The following is a 23,387-nucleotide window of genomic DNA, read 5'->3' as shown; positions in this document are numbered from 1 at the left end:
CTCAAAAAGAATCCTTCTCTTACCCTTCTTCTCCAAAGCATAATAAAATTAAATTAAAACCCTACCCAGGAAATTCTCAAACCCATAGTCTTCCTGTCGCGATTCCCCAATCGGTTTGTTTTTCCTAAACTTTTAGTTACTAATGCTGAAAGTCTTAATTTTGAAAAGCTTACTGAACTCGGGGTGGTTTCAGAATCAAATCTGATAGATATTATAGCTGTTACTGAAGTTCAATCCCATGACCCAGGCCCCCTACGCCTGACAAATTATTCAGAGTTTTTTAAACTCCGTCCTTCAAACCACCCACTCGGGAAAAAAGGTGGCGGAGCTTTGTTTTTTACCAAGAGTCACCTTTACCCAGAGGTTATTCAAGTCCCTAACTTATCCGAGTATGATGAAATCCTCTGGCTAAGTGTTAGACCAAAAGTACTCCCTCGTCCATTTAGTATTATTGCAATAGGCTGTTTTCTATTACTCCCCAAATCAAAATATCGAGTCAAAACGTAATTTTATCCAGCAATTACAGGCAAGTGCTGATTTGTTATTTCTAAGTACCCCAATGCTGGCCTTTTTTTAGTTGGCGATGCCAACGACCTTAAAATGGATTCTTTTTGTGCTTCACTTAAAGTAAAGCAAATTGTTAAAACACCGACGACTCGGGGAAATACCTCTCTTGATGTTATTTTAACTAATACGTACAATTTTTACAGCCCTCCCTCAACTTTGCCCCCATTAGGTGGGAGTTATCATCTTTCCATTCTTTTGTCCCCCTCCTCAAATTTTAAGCATACTTTCTCAATAGCTTATACCACCCTCTTCAAAATTCTGGTCTTCTTTCTTTCGGCATGTGGCTGAGTACTGAAGATTGGTCCGACGTTTATAGTTTACAAAACCTTGATGAGAAAACAGCCACGTTTCATAAAAAGCTAATTGATAAATATCAAATTTGTTTCCCAGAAAAAAGGTTTAAGAGGTGCTCAAGTGATAAACCCTTTATTAATCAAACAATAAAAACACTAATTAGAACCAAATTGAAGCTGTTTAAAAATGGCAAACTCGATAAAGCCAATATACTAAGAAAATCAATTAAAAGAGAAATTCGTAAATTGGCACGATCGTACTACAAAAATAAGATCGAAGAATTGTTCACTAATAAGCCAAAAAACTGGTATTCCGAGGTTAAAAAGCTATGTGGCAGGAGTCTTGACCAGCTTAATTTCAACTTACCAGAGCCCCCTGATGTTACTGCAAATAGTCTAAATAAATTTCTCGCTTCCATTGTCCAGAGCCTTCCAGCATTGCCAATCCAATTATCAACAGGAGCCCCATCCCCCTTTTTCCCGACTGTTTCCCCGTCTGAGATTGAAAGAAGAATTGATAAACTAAGAAAGACAAGTGTTTGTCCTTTGGATATCCCGTTTCCTTTTATTAGAGTCTTCGGTGACTTCCTGTCTAAGCCCTTGTCTGTCTTGTTTAACGAAATTACTAAGTCTGGGCAAATTCCAACAATTTGGAAACAGGGTTTCATTACCCCTTTGAAAAAGAAGAACGGAAAGCCTGGCTTTGATGGCGTTCGACCTATTACGCTTGCTCCTATTTTTTTCAAAATTGTATGAAGGATTCCCTGCAGATTTGCTAAAGGAAAAAATCCTACCTCTTACTGACCTGAAGCAATTCGGAAACCTAAAATCAACTTCTACTTCCCACTACCTCGTTTCTCTTATTGACCACATCGGGAAAATCCTCGAAAAGCCTAATTCCTGGCTAAACTTAATTTCCATTGACCTTCAGAAAGCCTTTGACCTTGTTAACCACAATATTTTAATTGAGAAACTAGAAAGCGAGTTCAATATTGATCACTTACTGGTAAAATTGGTTGCCTCCTTTTTAACAAATAGATCGCAGGTGGTTAAATACCAGAACCATTACTCAAATCCTCTCCCTATCTACAATGGCATACCCCAAGGAACTCTCCTAGGCCCCCTCCTTTTTTCAGTCATGATTAACAGCCTCGGGAAGGAAGTTCCTGACCGTTGGAAATTTGTTGATGACCTAACGATTGTTGAAAGTTGCTTTATAAATTTAATATAAAAAATTGAAAATAATATATAATTTTTATTTAATAAAAATTAAAATAATATATAAAAATTGAGTCAACCCAAAAAAGAGCCTTGCGAATAATTTTCAAAGAAGGCAAGGTGCCTTACTCTCTGCTCCTAAAAAAAGCTAGTTTGGAAACCCTTGAGCGAAGGAGGTCGTCGTTGTGCCTCCGTTTTTCAAAAAATGCAATAACAAACCCTCGGACGGCAAGTATTTTCCCCACACGTCACTCACCATCCAGATTACGACAGCCTCGAGCTGTTTCTGAGCCTATCCCAGTTTTGTCCCCCATTCGCTGCGTTACTTCCAGATATGAAAAAAACCTTTGTCCCCTTTATCACAGAAAAAAATAAATAAAATAGTCAACTAGTTTCTTCCCCCTTTTTTTCATGTGAGGTGCTTTAGGTCGTTGCACTAATTTGCTTGCCCCCCGCTGTTTTGGTTTAGTTTCCCTTTTAATTCATATGTGTTTTTCTTGTGTTTTATGCTTCTTTCTTTTTTTTGCGAGTTTTTGGACTTTTTTTTTAGTGTCCCTTTTAATTTGTAGATATATATGTTTATTTCTTGTTCTTTTCTGTATTATTGGATTTTTTTGTCCCCTTCCCTTTTTTTCTGACTTAGGCTATATTTGTTCAAGTTTAGTTTGACCGATTTTTTTTTTTTTTTTTTGCTCATAATTTGATTATTCATTATTATTAGTGTTTTTTGCTTTGTTTGCTTGGTTAGTCGACTCCGAAGTCCTAATTCGGCCCTTTTAGGGCTTGTGATAGTGGTCTTTTTGAAATAAATAACTTATCTTATCTCTTATCTTGTTCTGATTTAGCTCAACATCCCTTTAAACATTCCCTGAAATTTTTAATTTAATGCCCTTAGCCGTTCCTGAGATATTGCAAATAAACCCCTTTGGCAAATTGGATGCACAAAGCGTCTTTAAATTTAGGCCAATACGCCCCCCCTCAACATTGTAAGAAAGTTTCAACTTAAAAACCTTAGCCGTTCTCGAGATTTTGCATATATGCCCTCTTGACATCCAGGATACACGAACTGTCTCTTGATGTAGTTCAACATCCCAGTCAATATTTCCCTAAAGTTTCATGTTAATGCCCTCAACTGTTTCTAAGAGAATGCTAATATACCATTTTGACACCCTGGACGTATATAGTATCTTTTGATTCCATTGAACATCCCCCTCAACACTCATTTCAACTGAATACCCTTGACTTTTCTTGAGAAGTTTCAATATAATGCCCTTTGCCATTTTTTAAATATTGCAGGTACGGCCTTTTAACAACTTGGATATATCTAGGATCTACCATGGATCTATCTTTTGATCTAGTTTAGCATCCCCCTCAGTATTCCCTGAAAATTTCAACTCAATACTTTTGACCATTCCCGAGACATTACAGATACGCCCCTCTTACAACTTGGGCGCATTTAGTGCCTTTTGATTGATCTCAACACCACCTCAACATTCCTAGAAAATAAAAACTTAATAACTTAACCTTTCCTGCGGTCTTTTAGACCGTCTGGATGCACGTAGTATCTTTTAATTTAGTTCTTTAGTTGCTTAGAAGCTTCAACTTAATGCCCTAAGTTGTTCCAGAGATCTTGCAGGTACGCCCTTTTGCCGACCAGGATGCATATAATTTTATTTACTTTCCTTCGAAAGCCCTTCCGAGCATTTTCTGAAGTTTCAACTTAATAAGCTTAGCTGTTTGTGAGATTTTGCAGATACGAGTTTAGAGGACCTGGATGCACCTAGTGTCTTTTGATTTATTTCAACATTCCCTTCAACTTTCCCAGAAAGTTTCGACTTAATACCCTTAGCTGTTCCTGAGATATTGCATAAGCCAGTCTTTTCACCTATAAATCCATATATGTTTTACATATGCTCCATATATGTTCGTATATGTTTCCACTATAAAATATACGTTTCGAAATTTACTACACGCAACGCTAGACTGACGAGGCTCTAGAAATAAATTCAAGCTCCCTCCCCCCCTACTTAGAATAAAAACCAAGGATGGGAACTAACCATGCCATTTAAGATAAGTAATATAATGGCAGATTATATTTCAAAATTACGCCTCTATAAACGTCGCATACTCCAAGATAAACCTTCAGAAACAATAATAGGATTTATTTTACAAATCAATGTCTCTAAATAAAAGGTATACTTCAATCTACAAAATCACAGCTTCATCAATTATAAACAATGATTAATGGCAGCATTGGATCAAGAACTACAACTAAATGCTCCGAACTTTTCGGCTACCCGAAATCAAAAAGCATTAACTAAGTCTCCAGTTTGAAAGTATCACTTAAAATAGTAGTTTTACATGCGATCAAGTAGATTTGGAAAAAGTATTTGTATTTTTAGTCTTATTTATAAAGAGTTATATTTTAAAATGTGAGATTTAAAAAAAGAAAAATGTATTTATCACTTAGCTTTCGTTTTCAGAAAAACAAGTCCAGTCACTTGAGTGTAAGAAATTACGCCAGGGATTGCAATCAACACCTTTCTATTTCAGGTAGCCATTTTAATCACATAAAAACAACTAATACAATACTGAAAATGCAAGTAATAATGGTAGTAGAAAAAACGATAAAGCAGAACTTGACTTTTATGGGGGAAGGGGAGGGGCTATTTTGGGTTATTTGTGCCACGATAGATAGCACGTACAGGGATTAAGTAGAATTTACGGAGATGCGAGGGCGAATGAGCTGTTTAACCCAATTTCATCCTCTCTTCCGTCTAAGTAATCATCTTTTGTGACTACCAAAATAATTTTAAGTTTTCATTACAAAACAGCTGCTTTACTCACAAAAGTTATCTTATTAAAACAAACACTTGACTGAAACATTTTAGGAGAACTCGAACTCGAAAACGTGTTTTAAGGAAATGAGACCCAATACTCGGCTAGTAATTTTAATTAATATCCCACGTGTTATAAAGTAATGGTTTTAAGGTTTTAAAAAATAGAAATTTCGCTTAAGCTTTTTTAAAAAAATGAAAATAAACAAAATAAAAGCAGACGTGAACTCTAAATAGAAGAGTAACTGCGGTGTACAACTGTCAAATTGCGAAAAGTGCATAGCTAAACCAAATATGCACTTTTTTGACACAAAAGGCCCCCTCTCCACCCATCTGAACCAAATTTTCACCAACATTCTTTCAATGAAAATATTGGACCTCTAATCTGTCACCCGTCATCCAGCATATAAAATTAAATCCCACATGGTGATTTTTGAAATATGTAAAATTAATTAAAACATCCCTTTTGATCAAAAAACTATCCATTTTAATCAGTATTTTTTTCGTCCTCTTTCAAATGAAATAGTCCGAGACTGCTTTCAAATTAGCATATAAGACAACAACACATATTATCGAAAGTCATTAAGTAGGACAAATTAATACAAGACTACAGCCTATTGTTAGCATAAATGAGGTCACTAAAGATTGTCAAACACTTAAATCAATATAAACCAGTGTTAGCTGGGATGCCATCTCAGGAAGTAGTGACTATGTAAATGGTCTCCACAGCCATTGCACAACAAAAGAAAACAAATATTTTTGAACAAATTTTCATACGGCAAGGGGAAGGGAGGATTTAAACACTACCCTTGGCTACACTCCTACTGAATCGCGGTCGATTATTTAACCCGTTTACTACTAAACGGCTTGAACTAAGTCTTTGGTTCGTACTGGCTCAACATTTAAAACAATTTTCAGTCTTATAAAATATTTGGACCTGGTCCACCGTTAAGGCAATATAAGCATATCACATGACTATAACAACCAGAAACTTTTATACTAATCACATTTTCATTGAATACTATTTAAGGGCAACGCAAGACATGGTCAAAGGAGAGTTGCAGTACCTTTAGCACTGGATCTTTAAAAACTTCATTCTTCGACTATATCATCATGCCTACGGATCGAATCCAACATTTTTCCATATTTTGGATAATTACCAAATTGCTTTTAAAAAGGAAGATCAGCAGGGCAATGTAGATTCAACGATACTTTGATCCTCCTGATCTACATTACAGATCCTCCTATTGAAAACAGCTTAGCCAACGATCTTTTGATAATTACTTCAGAAGCATAAACATGGCAAATACAACCTCTTAGTCGTGACAACAGCGATATTTCGTCCTTAATGACAGCTACCATGAAGCAAATCTCAATAATATATAGAATCTCGTCCTCTCGAAGAAAAGAAGAAACAAATTGGAAATTAAGCTTCTTCATAACCCTTCAACCTATAGAATCCAAAAGAAAGTCTGCAGTGGCTGCCAGCGAAAGGAATATTGCACTAAGTTCAATCTTATACCATGTTTTATCATTTTGCACAAGTGTTTTCATCAAAACAGGCCCTTCCCTGGTATTAGTTTGAAACGGTTGGCACACGTCCAGCCGAAATACCGTAAAAAATACAGTTGCTGGAGATTCTGTTGGAAAGGCACCATATTCATTTAATTACCAACTATTGACTCGTTTCCAACCAAAACTACTAACAAATTTTTCCTGAACACAGTAATAAAAAAAAAACTGCAGTCTATTTCTATATTACTAAATGTAAGCATAAAAACAAGTAAGTATAAAGAAACCAAGTAATAATGCCATCTGGGACACTTCTTCAAAAAAATAGGGGGGAGTATCTCGGTGGTTAAGGAAACACCCAGAAAATTCCTGTTTCTTTTTTACCTAGTGTGGAGGGGATTGTCAAGATAGCAAAGTGGAGGGGTCCGCCTGGCAGTGGTCGTTAAATCGCAGAAATGGGTTTACACACAGCTCTTTCAAGTTTCATAAGCGGCTCAAGAGCTTTTAGAAATATGATAAGTTGACTATATTAAATTTTTTTTCTTTGCAGTATAAAAGATAAAGAACGCTTTAAAATTAATATCATGGTTCCTCATTTAAAAACTTCAGCCACTCGAGACATACGATAAATCCTTCAAAATTTGTCTATCGTCACCATACCAATGCAAAGCAAGAGAAGTCGGGAGGAGAGGAGGATTGAAACTCCCCCAAGCCATATCCAAAAGACCCTCCAAGAAAATTAAGAAAGAAATAGTCAAAAAATCACTTTTTAGCTTAACCTAACGGAAAACAAAATAAATACCACTCTATAAGTTTGACTGTGTGCCCTATGATAGCAATATTCAAAAAGGTTAAGGCCTTCCATAAAAGAATTTCCCCTAGGCTAATACTTCGTACGACTAGAGTACATTTTATATTAAAGTCTAGCGATAACTATCTGGCTATTCTTTTGAGATTCTTTTCAATGACTAGCAGCAGCCTATTCGTGCTTTAGCAAATAACGAAAAAAGACGTAAAAAGCAAGAACCGATGTAGTATATGGTCGAACCAATTTGAAAGTTACTTTAGGAGATGGACGTGGCGCCCAATATTTCCAGTGAACAGTAAAGATTTTAATTTTACATTCCGCATCAATAATAGAATTCACTCAGGATAAAAGTGCACACAACCTATAGCAGCCCTATTTCAAAATGTAGCATTTAAAGAAAAAAGAGAGTTAAAGAAAAGAAGACACTTCTTCTTAATCTAGTTTCAATTCACCACATAACCAATGTCTGTTAATGATTAAAGTTACAAGTTTCACTTATTCAAAACCGAACTGCCTTAATAGTTTCAAATTTTTCTCAGAAACAAAAGCTAGACAATTTCAAAGCCTGCGCACTAATTGCCAGCCCTACTGCAACAGAATTTATTGAATGTTGTTGTCGAAACAACAATTTCAGTCTAAATTGGGCAAAGTATATTTAGACAGGGACAGCGTTGTCATGCACTTTTAAGGCGGGAAAAAAATTAAGTCAAGGTCTTGGTGACCTTGCTCATGTTGCACTGCTGAAGAACTAGCCGAGAGCCAAATTGTAGTTCAAATCAAAATATTCCACAACAAATAACAAACTAAAAACAGCACAAGTTTCTTAATACTTCAGTTACATTAAACAACATAAGTGACTAACCTAGCAGAAGAGAATTCCCTTTTTTAACTCCCAACTTCATCAGATCTTATCACTTATGGATGTCTTAAGCTTTGATATCGATGTCAGAAATGTTCTTAGTAATTTCTTCGAGTGAAACCGTCGGGGGAGGAACGCCAGGCATAAAAGGAGGGGTAAGCACCGCCTCAAGTCCTTGCTGCTCAAACTGAAATGACACAGGATAGTACCTTGGTCTTATACCAGAGAAATGCCCATTATTAAAATCATCTCGGCCATAGTGTCTCTGCCTTGAGTATCTTCTGTTCCTGTAATAGCCATATCCTCTTCTTTCATATTGGTAACCTGGAGTTAGAGGATGATTTTGGCGCATTGAATAACATTGCATTTGATCTTTATGAACGAAATAAGAACCCGATCCGTTGCTTATGTGCGAGCTGATATGACTTCTCTGATCACTACCGAAGGTGTAGGTCGTATTCCCGTTGTCTGATGACTGTTGATATGGTGTTGTTGGGAGAGATATGCTCTGTACTCGCCCACTCAAGTTTTGAATATGGGTAGCGAATTGCCCATTAGGAAATGAATAAACTCTTCCATTTTCGTCATAAAGCATGATATAACCAACTTGTGAATTTTGTGGTGGATTTCCTTTATCATCAAATACCAGCGGTTGAAGCTTCTGCCTTTGCTCCAATTGAGATGAACTAATCTGTGATTGGTTGCTCGATGTTTGTACCCCGCAGGCAGCAGAAGATGCGGTCTCAAACTGAGTGTTGACTGTCAAAGGCTGAACCACAGTGCGGGGTTGTGAGGAAGTCATCAGTAAGTTCCCCCCAGGTTGGGGGCCACATTCCGGTCGTGCTTGTTCCTAGAAAAGAAATAGAAAACTAATTACTGATAGAACTTATTTTGGAGCAACTATTGAATGTGCAATAAGAATTAAGGAGAGCGTAGAATTATTTAAATCGTAAAAAGAAGCAAAGTAAATATTCAATGGTAATCAAAAAGCAGAGATGAGAAATGGTATCCATTGCCTTATAATCTATGCACTGCAATTATTACTAATATTATTATTTTTTAGAAAACCCGTCATACAAAAAAAAAGCAAAAGACGGAGCAATAAACGAAAGAAAATAAGAAAAGAAGAAATACAAACTGAGCACGAAGACCAACACTTAAAAAAAAAAACACAACAAAAACATCTTAACTACTGGGTCAATACCGATGACCAGGGATGGTTCAACTTCGGCAAACATGAATTATAAGCACGAAAATAAACCATAAATTAGTAACAAAATTTAAAAACTACTGCACGATACAAGGTAATGACACAGATATAAAAAAATACAAAGTTTTGAACAAGACGGAGCGAAAGAGATAGAGAAAAAAGGAAAACAAACAAACAATAACAACATAAAAAGAGTCACAGACTGCTGAAATAGTACAGAAAACCATTCTGGGCAGTCATATTCACTTTTTTATTGTGTTTGGCTATTACTCTAGCTACAGCAATGTTCGGGTCAGCAATTTTAAACAGACGGAGATTTTTCAGTTGCTTTGCCAGGGTGGAGGGTGGACTAAGCATTTTACAAAACGGAAGAAGATTGAGCGTATTTTGTTTGTTCAGTAATAGTTAACACTTTCCAAAAGGGTGAAACATAAAGAATGTGAGGAAGAGTTATTGCATTGAAAAGGCTAGCTAGCAAATGCCGGTTGAATCTGAACTTGCAGGAGATAATTGAAGCATGCGGAAGATGCGGAAATGCTGCAGGTTACATGTTCAATAAGGAGGTACTGGGTGAGTCGTATGGATGAACCTATAGGGAGACCAAGATAGACAAGGTGATCGACAGGTTGAACCAAAGAATTCTCAGGTTTGACTGAATTTATTAGATCGCTCTTCCAGTTAAAAAGGACTATTTCCGACTTGGAAGAATTAAAATGTAGACCAAGCTGAAGGTATTCTGCTTCGAGAATAGAAAAAACATCACTGACTCGTTGCAGGCTGCGACTAAGATTCAGAACATCGACAGCATAGCAAACCAGTGACATATTTCTTGACGATAAAATTAATTAGGAGTGACATAAATCCTGAGCGTCAATGACGTAGTTATTAAATAGACCACGTGAAGAAGCTGCTCCTTGGCGTACACCCTTCAAAACTAGAATGAGCTTTGTTCGAGCAACTGGAGGTATATTCTTATCAGGCGGCAATTTTAGTCGAATACGCAGTCGAGAATACATGTCCCGAAGTGTGAGAATAACTGCAGGGCTTAATCCTCGCTTGGCAGCTTTCAGAAGCATTGCGGTGTGGATTAACGAGTCAAAGGGACGTTTGACGTCATGACTAGCAAGAGCAAGACATTCCCCCGCAGATTCTACATCAATTAGAGCGTCTGCCACGACTGTAAGTGCATCAGCACATCCGGTTCCTCGTTTGAACCCGAACTGATATGGTGGGACACAGCATGTATTTTCAAGATCGCCTCTGAAGAGAAGTTCAAAAAGTTTACAGAGATATGTCACAACAGTAAATGGTCAAAAAGAGGAACACTGAGATTCTACCCTCCCCTTTTTTTAGGAATGAGTTTTTTGATCACCAATACAAAATGTATTGGGAACCTTGCACTGAATGAAAATCATTTGCATTAAAAGTGTGATATGCTCGACAAGGAGAGAGCCACCATGCTTTAGATGCATAGCACTCACATAATAATACCACTCGATGATTTCTGCTTTAGTTGATAAATAGCTTTTTCAACAGACTTAGTAGTAACGACAAAATGGGTATGCTGGGAAGCAACCAGCATTTCTTTGAGCTTTGCTTCGTAAAGTTACTCAAGCTCAGGATCCGGCGATGAAAATACAGATTCATAGTACAAATACCATTCATCATCTGAAATATCAGAAGCATAAGCAGAAGAAACATCAACCCGCGTTTGTGAAACCATTCTGAGAAGATAATTCCGGTCTAACCTTACCTTAGCAGAAATAATATTTATGAGATTTGTCCTATGAATTCCGAGAGTTTTGAAAACATTCTTTTTGTACAAACACATAGATCATTTAGGATACCAGTTTTCGGACGACCACAGTCTTTCCATACCGAAAACCAAAATTTTGCACGGTGGCAAGATGAAACAAGTTCAGGATTTGAAGAACAACCGGGAATAATACCCTTACGAACTCTACGAAGAGGAACTGCTTGATCTTCAGCAAAACGAAGCGCATGACAAATTTCCGCAGAATAAGCATCCAAACATAGCTGTATTTCAATATCAGGAAGGTGGAGTAATTTATGTAAATGGTGGAAGGGAATACGTCCAGTATAAAATCTGACGAAAGCATAAATAATTCTGAATTAATTTTTGACCAATCGCGAACAAATTGAGAGACTCGGGTACAATGGATGAGGTGAGGAACCAACTTTTCTGTTTGGAAAGAAGAAGCTATTGGAAGATGGTCTGAAAGCTGGAATTCGCACAGGACTTTCACTCGGTTAATAACAAGATCAGAGGAAGGTACAACATGATCCTGGTTCGATGTATGGGATGATGTGTGTAATAATAATAATATAATAATTTATTCCTCACGCCTCTCAGTACTAAATTTCCACATAACTGACACCTTATTAAAAGAAAAATATTATGGCAGAGGCGGACAGTGGATCGACTCCGGTACGATTGCCATTTAAAGTCGTCCTACGTTGAAAGTCTCGAGACATGGTATGTTTATGTTTAGGCTATTGGAGAAGGCTTCCAGTGATTTCATCTTTTCGACTGGGAATGGCAGTTTGTTCCAAATCCTGATGACCCAGGGTATGAACGAATGTTGGTAAGAATTAAATCTTGCAATCTTCATCTTCATAGGCTCCAATTGCAGACTGTGCGATCTTGTGTTGCTTTGGAGAGTTATCTGAACAAGCTTGTCCTTTACGTTCCCAAAATTCTCATGAACTATCTTGAGGAGGGTTTTTAAGTCCAAGATCGTTCTTCTTGTCTCAAGTTTATGGAGAGTGAGCCTTCATAGAGCTTTGTCATACGGGAGGTTTCTGAATCCTTGAAGTCCTTTTATAAAGCGTTTCTGGACTCGTTCTTTTCTGTTAATATCCGTTTTGAGATATGGCGATCAGATGACAGTGGCGTATTCAAGCTGTGGCATTTATATAAGTAAAAAAAGATTCTTTATCAACAACATAAAAAAAAAAATCACCATAAAGGTCTTTAATCAGACTAGTCCTCATAGATAGTTTGAAGCCTACTTCACTTAAATCGCAATTAAAATCCTCTGCGATTACACATTGAAGCCCTATACGCTTTAGATTTTCTAAACAGGATCCTAGTTTTCACACGACAGGGCAAATAGACGCTCATATTCATCAGTGTTGTAATTTGTTGATAAATAAACGTTAATAAAGACACAACTCTCAACTCTAATGTCTAAATGATGATCACTTGCCTCAAATAGACTAGACCTAAGTGATGATGACACCAAAATCCCTAAACCTCCGGAGGGCCTTCCTCTGGTATTAAGTCTTTTTGCGGGAACGCAGTAAGACGTTACACCATCGAATCTCATTAGATTTGTACTATGCTTCGTCAAAAAAAAGCCCTTGTACGCACATAACTTCATACTTCGCAAGTAGCGTGGTCAGCACTAGTAGTTTATTCGCGAAAGAACCATTTATATTCTAAGATAGGAAATTTATCACAAGAGTCATTGGCTCACGGTTTTACGGTTTTTGGGGCAGTTAATGCTATAGCACGTATGGCCTGGAGCTTTACAACTTACACAAAAAGGACTGTTCTTACACGGGGATTCAGATTTTGACTTACGGTCACTAGCTCCGCATTTTGAGAACAAGATAGTGTTTGTGCAGTTTGCTGCAAGGTGGCCAATCACATGGCAGTTAAAGCATCGACGAGGAAAAAACACAAACTCCTGGGTGGAGTTTCATAACCAATTTTCACTGATTCTTGAAGGAACTGATCTAAGTCTTTTCATGATTTGATATACACTTTGAATGTGCGTGACGCACCACACTTAGCTGTTTTGATGCCTTTTGGGATTAATTCCTTCAATGACGAGTCGGACTAGTTCGTCCCGTACTTGTTCAACAACAGCAACAAAAGCAGACTATTTAAGTGTAACGTTTAGAGAGGGGTCAGAACGCTTTGCCTTTTCAACAATTAGACTAGCGGTTTCTTTAGACGAGACGACAAGTTTCCATTCATTCTTGCCACAGCGTAGCAAGATATATAATGGGCTTTCTCACCATATTTGGCATTCCAGTTTGGGGTACTGGCATGGTTAAAAAATTGCTTTTATTATTCCCTGATTGGATTCTTATTAAACTAATCCATCAAATTAGGCTGCTAAGATAGAATACATATAAAAAAATCAAGACATGAGTTCCCACAACATAGCCTTGGCTGTGAGAGGTTAAGTAATTAGAACGATAACGATACATGTAATGTATGAGAGAGAGATGGAGAAAGAGAAAGAGAGAGAGAGAAAGAGAGAGAGGGGGAGAGAAAGAGAAGGAGAAAGAGAGGGGGAGAAGAACAAAGACACAGAGAAAGAGAGAGAGAGAGAGAGAGAGAGAGAGAGAGAGAGAGAGAGAGAGAGAGAGAGAGAGAGAGAGAGAGAGAGAGAGGGAGAGAGAGAGGGAGAGAGAGAGAGAGAGAGAGAGAGAGAGAGAGAGAGAGAGAGAGAGAGAGAGAGAGGGAGAGAGAGAGAAAGAGAGAGAGAGAAAGAGAGAGAGAGAGAGAGAGAGGGGAGAGAGAAAGAGAGAGAGAGAGAGATGATCCAACATTGTATACATTTTCAATCGGTACTATTAAGTCCCCCACCCCAAACATCCCAAAATCTACACCAAAACTGACTGAATATTTAAAATTTGGCAAAAACTAATTACAATGCAACATTTTCGTTGTTAAGCCGAAAAGCTTTAAAAATTTTATAAATGTTCATATGGTTACCATGAAATTGAACTATAAAGATTATGAAATGGAAAAGTTTTTCATGAAAAAAAAAAAATTATTCAAGAAGTTTTTCGTAAAAATGAAATTCATAAAAAAGAGGGTAAAAGTTAAAACAATATGAGCACAAACATCACATATAATATTTTATGCACCATAATGAGGTTTATTCAAATAAACGGTGAATTTTGTTTTTTTCTAATAAAGGACTTATTCACCAAAATTTATTTGTCCCAATCAAAGCGACCCCCTTCGGATGTACTAAAACTTGTGCCAGTGCTTTTTCAAATTTCAAAGCACTTCTGGCATGCGATGGTTGGTATTGTCTTGACTGCTTCCAACAATGAGGTCTTTATCTCTTCAATCCAAGCATCCCTTCAATCCCCCCTTTCACGAGTATTTTCAAATTTGGGAATATGAAAAGGTCACAGAGACCACGTTCAGTGAATGTGGAGCAGATTTGGAGTGCTGCTGACGTTATTTAGGAAATCCAGAGTTGCACTTTTAGTCAAAATAGGGCCCTTTTGGAACAAACTTGGTTGCCACGCGTTTTATGTCACAAACATCCAAAAAGATTGCATGGCATGATCAAACTGATATGCTCAAATCTTCAGCAACTTTTCTAATCAGAATTCGGAATACGAATGCTCAAATCTTCTTTAACTCTTCTAATCGGAATTCGAATAGTACTTTTGTTCACAGCTTCAATATTTTCATTGATGAAATTCAAGTCTTCTCGGCCTTCTTCGTAGAGCTTTTTACCGTTTATTAGCGCTTTTTTGCCAAAATTAGGATTGGCTTAATGTCTCAGTCAACAAGTCGAATCCACTGTAGTACTTCGATTTATTTTAATGGTTATTTTTTGATTCTTTGATATATTCTTTCATAAGAAAAATTACTACAAGCATACAAGAGCATTAAACCTTTATAACCATCTCAGACAAACTAAAAATGCAAAAAAGCTGATCAAGTCCGTTTACGAACATACAATAAAATAAAATCGAAGTCGATTATCGAAATATCGACAATCGAAGCAACACGATCCTCAAAATTTGAAAATCCACCTTTTCGTTTGTACAAATGTCGCATTTTAGAGAATCGATCTAGTTTCATTATTGTAATATCCAAAACATTATCGTCAATATTTTCTTCCTTTTAAATACATTGCTATCAAATGCATAGAATATCAATAGGCAACTGATTTACTATTTCGTCAATCCAACATGTTCCTACAGTCAACTAAAGAAATTGCTTCCAAAATTAATTGTCGCTTTAAACTTTAATAAACATTTTCTTTATTTCTGAATAAAATGGAATCAAAAGAGAAAATAATGACAGGAAAATATGAACCCTTAAAAGAGTAAAACTAAATAACAGATGTATTTGTTCTCAGCAATTTTTGTTTGTTTTTTTCGTTGAAATAAACTTGATATTTTTTAAAGAATTTTTTTCTCAGCCCTCAGTAAAGTACAAATGACTTTTATTCTTAGTACAGAGTAAAGTGCATAGAAAATGTGAGGGACAACATATTCGTAGTAAAGAGTGCGTGCATTAACTAAAAATAGGGAAGAACTGACAAAACGCAACATATAAGACAGTCTTAAGATGATAGAACACATACTTACACGCAAGGAGGCGGAAGGGCACGAGACAGGTTCGGAGCTTTCCCCCTAAAACTAAAATAGTAGCGTAAAAATGCACCTCATTCTTACTTTACACCCATCCCCAACCAAAGATCCGATTGTTTTTGTATAATTGTAATAGAATGCATACGGTTGAATTTGGTTTTGAAAAGATAAAAAAGAATCAATTAATTTATAAAAAAAAATTCTTGCTGACTTGAGGTATATGATTATCAAACAGCAGAGAAATATTAAAAGGGAGGGGGGGGGTCAAATGGACATATTGGACATACAGTATGGACACTTGCTCATAAACATGCAATTTCAAGTATATCATTTACTCGCTTCATCAGAAAAAAATTGGCTTCAAATGGAGGCAGAATTAGGACCAGGAGAGAATACTAATTTCTTTTTATAATAAGAAGCAAAAGCACTTGCCAAAATACCCGCTTCCAATTTTTTTACACATTTTTCTTAACCCTTCAACAAATCAAAAAAAAATATACAATCTTTTAGTGTAGATATATTGACGCAAATTTTTGCATCAATACCCCTTGAGATGTTTCCTTGCGTTGGATGTCTGCACTTATTTCTCCAAGGCGTATGCACATATTGAGGTAAATTTACTATATCAGATTAATTCTATAATGTTATACTAGCTAATTTAATAAGCAATACACAATTTAAAAGTATCAGCTTTCTGGATCGAAACGCTAGAAAATGATTGGCCGGCATTCACTCGAGAAAAACTGAACCACATTTTAATTCAAATTTTACAAGCCACAAGACTATGGCTACACAATCACTGGGGGACTTTTTACAGGCGAATGTAAGTCGTTTTATCAAGGATGTTAATATAAGCCCATGTTTTGCTTTCAGGAGAGAAACGAAATTAAACCGAAAACTTCTGGCTAAGAGCAATATGTTCAGAAATGCAAGAATGACAACGTGGAAGAGAGGAAGGAAGCTATGAGCAAAGGTCCATCCCTTAGAACGGTAAACCCCCCCCCCCAAATACAAACCTCTAAAAAATCAAACTAAGAAGAATGAACAATGCGATACTAAAGGCTAAAACGCGGAAATTGATTCTTCTTTCCTTGTTTTGTTCTTGTTGTTTTATTTACATCTAAAAACTAATAGTAAGTAACATTTAGAACACTAATAACTTTTACATATTTGCTATATTGAGATGAAAAGGGGCACTAAAGTACTTACTGTTTTGGTAGTTTGACTTATATCTTGAGTTTTGGCAGTGATTTGTGGCGCTTCTACAGAGCACTGTGAGCTTGGCACTGAGACAGGTTGGACAGGAAGGGGTTGTACTGATTCATATCCCGGTAAAAGTACTCCGTCATTTTGAGCTCTGTTATGAGTTGAAACATCTGTGGAATTTACTTGAAGAGGCATTGACACGACGTAATACCCAAAACCAGGAGATCCTACCTGGAAAATTGGATTAGAATTACTCTAGTCTGTCTCCATAAATTGGAATAACATGTATGTTTTTGTATTATATACAATTTTTCGGGAAACAATACTGACATAGAAACCTACATATGCTAAAAATTAAGCAAATTATATGATCGTTTACTAAAAAAATAACTTTTAGCGTTTTATTTGTTTTTGTTTATTAGTTAAACCATAGCATGCGGAAAGCGGAGGAAGATAGGAAGGTGTGAAAAGACACGAGGAATAATTATTTAAAAACTTCTATCTATGCTTAGAAGATTGACTAACTCAAACTTATCGCAATTTCGATTTATGGTGCCTGAGAACAAGAATTTTGCTTTCCCTTTTCCCACAAAAGCATGGCAAGAACAACATTTTTGTTATATCTTACCACAGATTTAGCGCTGTAGTCGTCAACCACAGAAAGCTCTTTAGAAAACGTGGCCTAAGAAAAATCAATCCCGAAAAAAAGGATAAAAAAAACTGTCTTAAAATACACTACTTCCGCTTAAGGCCAACTGTGTTCTCCTAATACCCAGATAATGAAATTATTTTTAAGATGCATAATGTATACAAGCTAAAGCTGTGCTGCTTGGTCCCAAAATTAAAAAAAAAACAAATCACTTTCGTTATTCCAAAAAAGCAGTAGCCACAAGATGAGGCCTCGTTGCTTCGCCCCAAATACAGGGTGGGCCAAGAGTCACGACCTATTTCAATTTTAAATAACTTTTATATTTTAACAGTTATATGCATAAAATTTTAGTAACATAAAGTCAAGGCAATGGAAATTGATTTTCTATCACGACCGTACATATATCGTATCACGTTACATACTGTGCGTTGTATGGTACTGAATTTCTTCATAATTAATTTCCATGATTTGAAAAAAAATAAAAACATTAAGAAAATAAAAAATATTAAGAAATAAAAGATATTGAAAAATAAAAAGGGTCAGTGACTTTTGGCCCATTCTGCACAACATCTACACTTTGTTTTCAACAAAGCCTGTTTCCGAGTTTACCACATAGACCCTTTATTGACAAGTAGAGAACCACGTCATTACGCTAAGTTTCTCATTTATGATTGTGACGTAGCCACTAGTGTGAAAACAAATGTTCATATTCTTAAATGTATCAGAAATTAATAAATAGCAACCAATTAGTACAATACAAAACCTTTAACCCCTAAATATAAATATGACCAACGATTTTTGATTATAAGTCACTCCCCGTGACAGCAATGGACACAACTTTTTTTTACACTCAAATGTTTATCACTGACCAATAACATATAACTAAAACAAGCATCTAACCATCTTCCCCTGACGCTGACCGTGCTTCATGCTTTTAAGTCATTCTCTTTGAAAACTCGGACTAGGTAACTCTAAAGTCTGCTAGCCCCTGGACCATAACAGCGGTATAAAATAGAAGTACTCAAGCAGTCTCCTCGATTGTAGGATAGCTCTCTGCCAAATTTCAAGCGAATCCAGACACTTTCGCTCGGAAGATAGATGGGGCTTTTGCCAAAAAGATGGTAATGGAGGATGGTTAGGGACCATGGGCCACTTTGTTCATCCAGTTCTACAGAAGGAAAATCATTCTATGATTTTAGTTCAAAGATGGTACCAAAATCCCTATCTTCCTATTCAAGCGTTGGTGGTAGGAGGGGGGATGTACTGCAGGGACAACAATCTATACAGATGGAAAATCCTTGCAACAATTTAATTTTAGAATCATGTCTACCAGCCACAAACCCACTTAATTATTCAAATAATACATACATAATAGATCTAGGTCTCCTCTTCCATTGAAAGTAATGCGATCACTTTCTTAATAACTTGTTTATTCCAACGTAATATAGCTTAGCACTTTTAGGTCTCATACAAGACCATTCGAAACAACAATATGCAACCCTGTTTATTCTTAAAGTTACCTCTCTTACCCTAAAACATACCCATTTAAGTTGTCGATAGATTCTCTTTAAAGCTTTATTAACATACTTCTTATCAAAGATTTTGTTACTTTTGTGTCATTACTGTTTGAATTGGGGTTTGATCGTATCCTTTTTCCTTCAGATTTTTTCAAATTTTTTATAGATTTACATATAACCTATGATTATATAACTAGGAAAGTAAAAAGTTTACCAGCTACAAAATAAGGTTAAAGATTTTCTTCGGAATTTAGTAAATCCGTGATCGGAGTCAGTATGTGTGGAAATCCAGATGGGCCGTAGCCGTTCCCAATATCTAACCATAAATTCAGATTATGTGTTTGCAAAAAAAGTCGTTCAGGTGACCAACTAGAGGTTGAACATATCTCATAAACAAAGAAAATGGGTCTTGGGAACTGAGGTGGTCTACTATAGTTTTCCATGCACTATTACGATTTTTCCTCCAGGTCTTGTTGCTATTATTTTTATTCTTTACATTTGTTTATTTGAATTTTATTGTCGTTTCTCACTGATCACATGACTGGGTGGTACCGAGGGTGCTGAGCTTAAGAGGTGGACCGACTTCTTTTTGTTTTCTTCCTGTTTATTATGTCATGAATGGCGAATGTGTTTGTTGGTTATACTCAATTATTTTAGGTTTTTTTTTCACCAACAGGCTCCTAATTTCTGTGGTAGGCTCTATAGTACTTGTTGTAAAAGTCAAGAATAGCGGCTCTTCACTTTGATTATTTGCCCAATCGTTTACTTAGATTTCAATACAGATACAAATTATATGAATTTAGAACTCAATGTTATATTGCAGAAGAACAGCAGATTGCTTAATTCTGGTAAAGATCTAGAATACGTAGAAGTTCATATTCCATTCAAAAATATGCATTCTTATCAGATTATAAAAATCCCTAATTCCTGTTTATTACATTACCCTTACACGTCCATCCTTCTTCGTGTTTTTTTCTGGACCGTAATCTGTAAAAGCCTATCAGCGCATTCCTACCAATAAAAATAAAAAGATAAAATATAAAAATAAATAAAAAAAAAAAGATTCCTACCAATAACTAATAAAAGATAAAGGTTCAAATACCCACCACTGTTTCATTTCCATTCGCAGATTTAACACACCACATACCAAGCTACATACAGTTATATCTGCCAGGTCACTTACTCCAACTGTGTCAATTGTTGAATCAGCAAGATTTGCAAAGATGTCAACATGGTTATTTCGAAAAAATACTTAAATTTTTGAATATATTAAGGGTCCTTAGGGGCTTTGAGAAGTTTTGGGATCCGTCCCCTACGTACATAACGTAGGGTGTTGCCTCTGTCTGAATTTGCAAGAATTTTTTTCCGGTTGCATTATATAGAAGTCCATAAGCACACACCAAATACGAGGCTACATACGTTAATGTCAGCCAGATTACTTACCCCATGCTTTTCAATTGTTAGATCATTAGGCGAAACCTTGCATTTTAGAATATATTAAGGGCTCTTGGGGGCTTTGAGAAGTTGTGAGGTCCGTGCCCTACGTACGGTCGGGTCTTCGGGAATCAGCCTGATTTGCAAGAAATTTTTTTTCTGGTTCTTAAGGTTATTCACCGCTTTCTTTTATTTTTTATATATTTATTTTTTTACTGCAATATTATGGAGGTCCATTGGCGCATTGCACGAATAAGAGATAAAACGTTCAAATTTAAAATCAACACCGATGTTTCATTACCATTCCCAGCTTTAGTACACCCTAGCTGGGGGGGGGGTGTACATCCCAGGCAATATGCTTCTACAAGCAGACTGGCAAAAAGTGACCAGAGATAATGCACAAAATGATGAAGAAAGTGTTTTTGGGGAAGGGGGGAGCCAGCAAATCATGCAAACTTTGTACCACTCTTAGATCCATGCATAAATATTTGAACATCTTACGATATAACTACAACAATGCTGAACAAAATAAGTGAAAAGGTAAGGACGACTAGAGAGAATAAGGAAGATCAGGTATGACAATGGCACTTCCTGGAAACACACAGCCCAATTGAGTCTGAAAAAAAAGAGATACCTAACACATAAACTAAGCAAAAAACGAATGAAATGGAATTCTGACTGCAAAACAATGTGAACTGAGTTTAAATTTGAATTGAATGTTTTTAATATACATTTGGGAAAAGTTTTAAATATGTCGAGGTTTGTTTCTTTTTTAAATGAAACTCCTCTTAAAGGTATAAAAAAAAGACAAAATGGCCAAAAGGAAACAGATCTACAGAAAGAAGAGACTTTCTGTGGAAGATACAACTTAACGAAACTTATACCAAAAAATTTAAGTCAAGGCACGACTTGGTATGGTATCGTATCAGATAAGGTATGATAAATGGTAGCGATCAATATATACGGCAAAGAATCTGAAAGAAGATATATAAAAGAAATTATTTTTACATATATACATACATACATATATATATATATATATATATATATATATATATATATATATATATATATATATATATATGTATGTATATATATATATATATATATATATGTGTGTGTGAGTGTGTGCGTGTGCGTGTGTGTGTGAATGTCCGAAATCTGGTTAATGTTGACATTCACCGGTGAATGTTCAAAGTTCTTTTTTCTCTCCTTGGATGTAATTAGCTTTGCGAGTCAGCTTTTTCAGTCTTATGCAAGCTATGATGGTAAAAGTCAAAGTTAGGTTATGTTAGCCTAGGTTAAATTTGGTTATAAATGTCAGAAATGAGTTAAAACCTAACCAAATCTAGCCTAGCCTGTTATAATCATAATATCCTAGCCTTGCATTAAACTGAAAAGTTGACTGGCACCGCCCGATTTAGTAAAAAAAAAAACCGTGTCTGACTCCCTTTAGTCCATAGTGCATCAAATGGTTTGATCAAGGAAAACAATTCTAAAGGGAACAGAAGCTCAAGGTCCTGGATTCTAGTTTCGGCACTCCAATAATACGAACTTAAAACTACATGGCTAATCAGTCCTTCAATTTTTCATTTCAAAAGCGATCAAACACTAAGCGTGGATTGTGAATGGAAACTGTAAGGTGTTAAATCTTTTCTAGTTTGAGAGAATTATGACCTACACTGTAACCCGTGACCGTATAGGCTACTTTTATGTATATATTTTTACAGTATAAAAAGATATACACATTATATACATAAAACGATATACATAATTATTTGTTAGCCTGGGTCTGCCTGGCTTTTTCAAATTAAATATATCATGAATCACATTATGTCCGTATTTACCAAGTTTGGCTTTAGGAAACTGATCAAGTTACTTAACACAATTCCTAAAATGATCCCAGAGTAGTGACGGTATATAAGAAATAAGATATTTCTATATTTACGAAGCTAGGAGTTTGTTGAGGGGGATGAGGTTCAGATTCCAGGGCCTTGCAATTTTGTGTACAAAATGTGTGCACAAGTCTAATTTCAGCCAGGTATAACATATCCAAACTTCTACTAAAACATATCTACAATGCCCCTGTTTTAAATGGTTATCTACATAATTTAGGGCTCTTTGCCCTGGGACTACACTGATAGTGTCAGCCCCCACATTTTTTTTTTACCTTCGTTAATTCGCAATATTTTCAAACAACACACATAATATGAAAACAAAGATTCAAAAGACAAAATAAGTTAATTTTGATTAAAGTATGTGTACAACACTTTCTTAATTTCCTTCAATGAAGCTATATATATATTATACTCAAAAGGTGTTTTAAGATGAGAACCAAGATCAGAAACTACGTAATTGCAGCAAATTCTAAGCAATATGACTTACTTGAGTTGAATACCCCGGTGAGTAGTTCGGGGATGTCCATCGCCACTGATTTGTCTGAGGCCAAGTTGGTACGGTAGAATTCTAAAAAGCAAAAGTTCGAAACTTTCATCGAATATAGAGTAATCACAATATTGACACTAACGGCGATAGAAGCAATAAAATATTTTCTTAGGAACAATTTAGTACTATTGCTGTGTTTTAGAGCAAGGGCTCTAAATTTGTCGAAAATGGCTAATTTGTATACTACATACTAGTATATATATATATATATATATATATATATATATATATATATATATATATATATATACATATATACTGGTGCACCAACAATATTAAGGCGTTTTAGTTGCCGAGTCGCTCTTACAAAGAGAGGGTCATTTTGGTACACCCATGTAGACTAGTATATACTAGTCCTATCTTTGAAATCTTTGCTTTAATTTCTAATTGCATGGAAGCTTTTAATACGTTTCGCAATCTATTTTGACAATAAGTTACGACAGATTACCAT

General features: G+C 35.9%; 1 protein-coding gene across 2 annotated transcripts in view; it reads right to left on the bottom strand.

Annotated features, from left to right (window-relative positions):
• Nucleotides 1-4,225: 4,225 nt before the first annotated feature.
• LOC136028101 (uncharacterized) overlaps nt 4,226-23,387 on the bottom strand; it is a 54,781-nt gene continuing 35,619 nt past the window's right edge. The window contains exons 6-8 of one of the 2 annotated variants that reach the window (XM_065705726.1): nt 22,877-22,957; nt 16,895-17,122; nt 4,226-8,944 (exon numbers count right to left, since the gene is read on the bottom strand). In XM_065705726.1, coding sequence (XP_065561798.1) covers nt 8,162-8,944; nt 16,895-17,122; nt 22,877-22,957 — 1,092 coding nt within the window. In that variant the 3' untranslated portion in view covers nt 4,226-8,161. The remainder of the gene's footprint in view (nt 8,945-16,894; nt 17,123-22,876; nt 22,958-23,387) is intronic. The other variant, XM_065705725.1, reaches the window with a different exon arrangement.

This window comes from Artemia franciscana, chromosome 6 (assembly GCF_032884065.1).
Source record: "Artemia franciscana chromosome 6, ASM3288406v1, whole genome shotgun sequence".
Classification (NCBI taxonomy): domain Eukaryota; kingdom Metazoa; phylum Arthropoda; class Branchiopoda; order Anostraca; family Artemiidae; genus Artemia; species Artemia franciscana.
The sequence above is the reverse complement of the archived record's forward strand: the minus strand, read 5'-3'. Positions and strand labels throughout refer to the sequence as shown.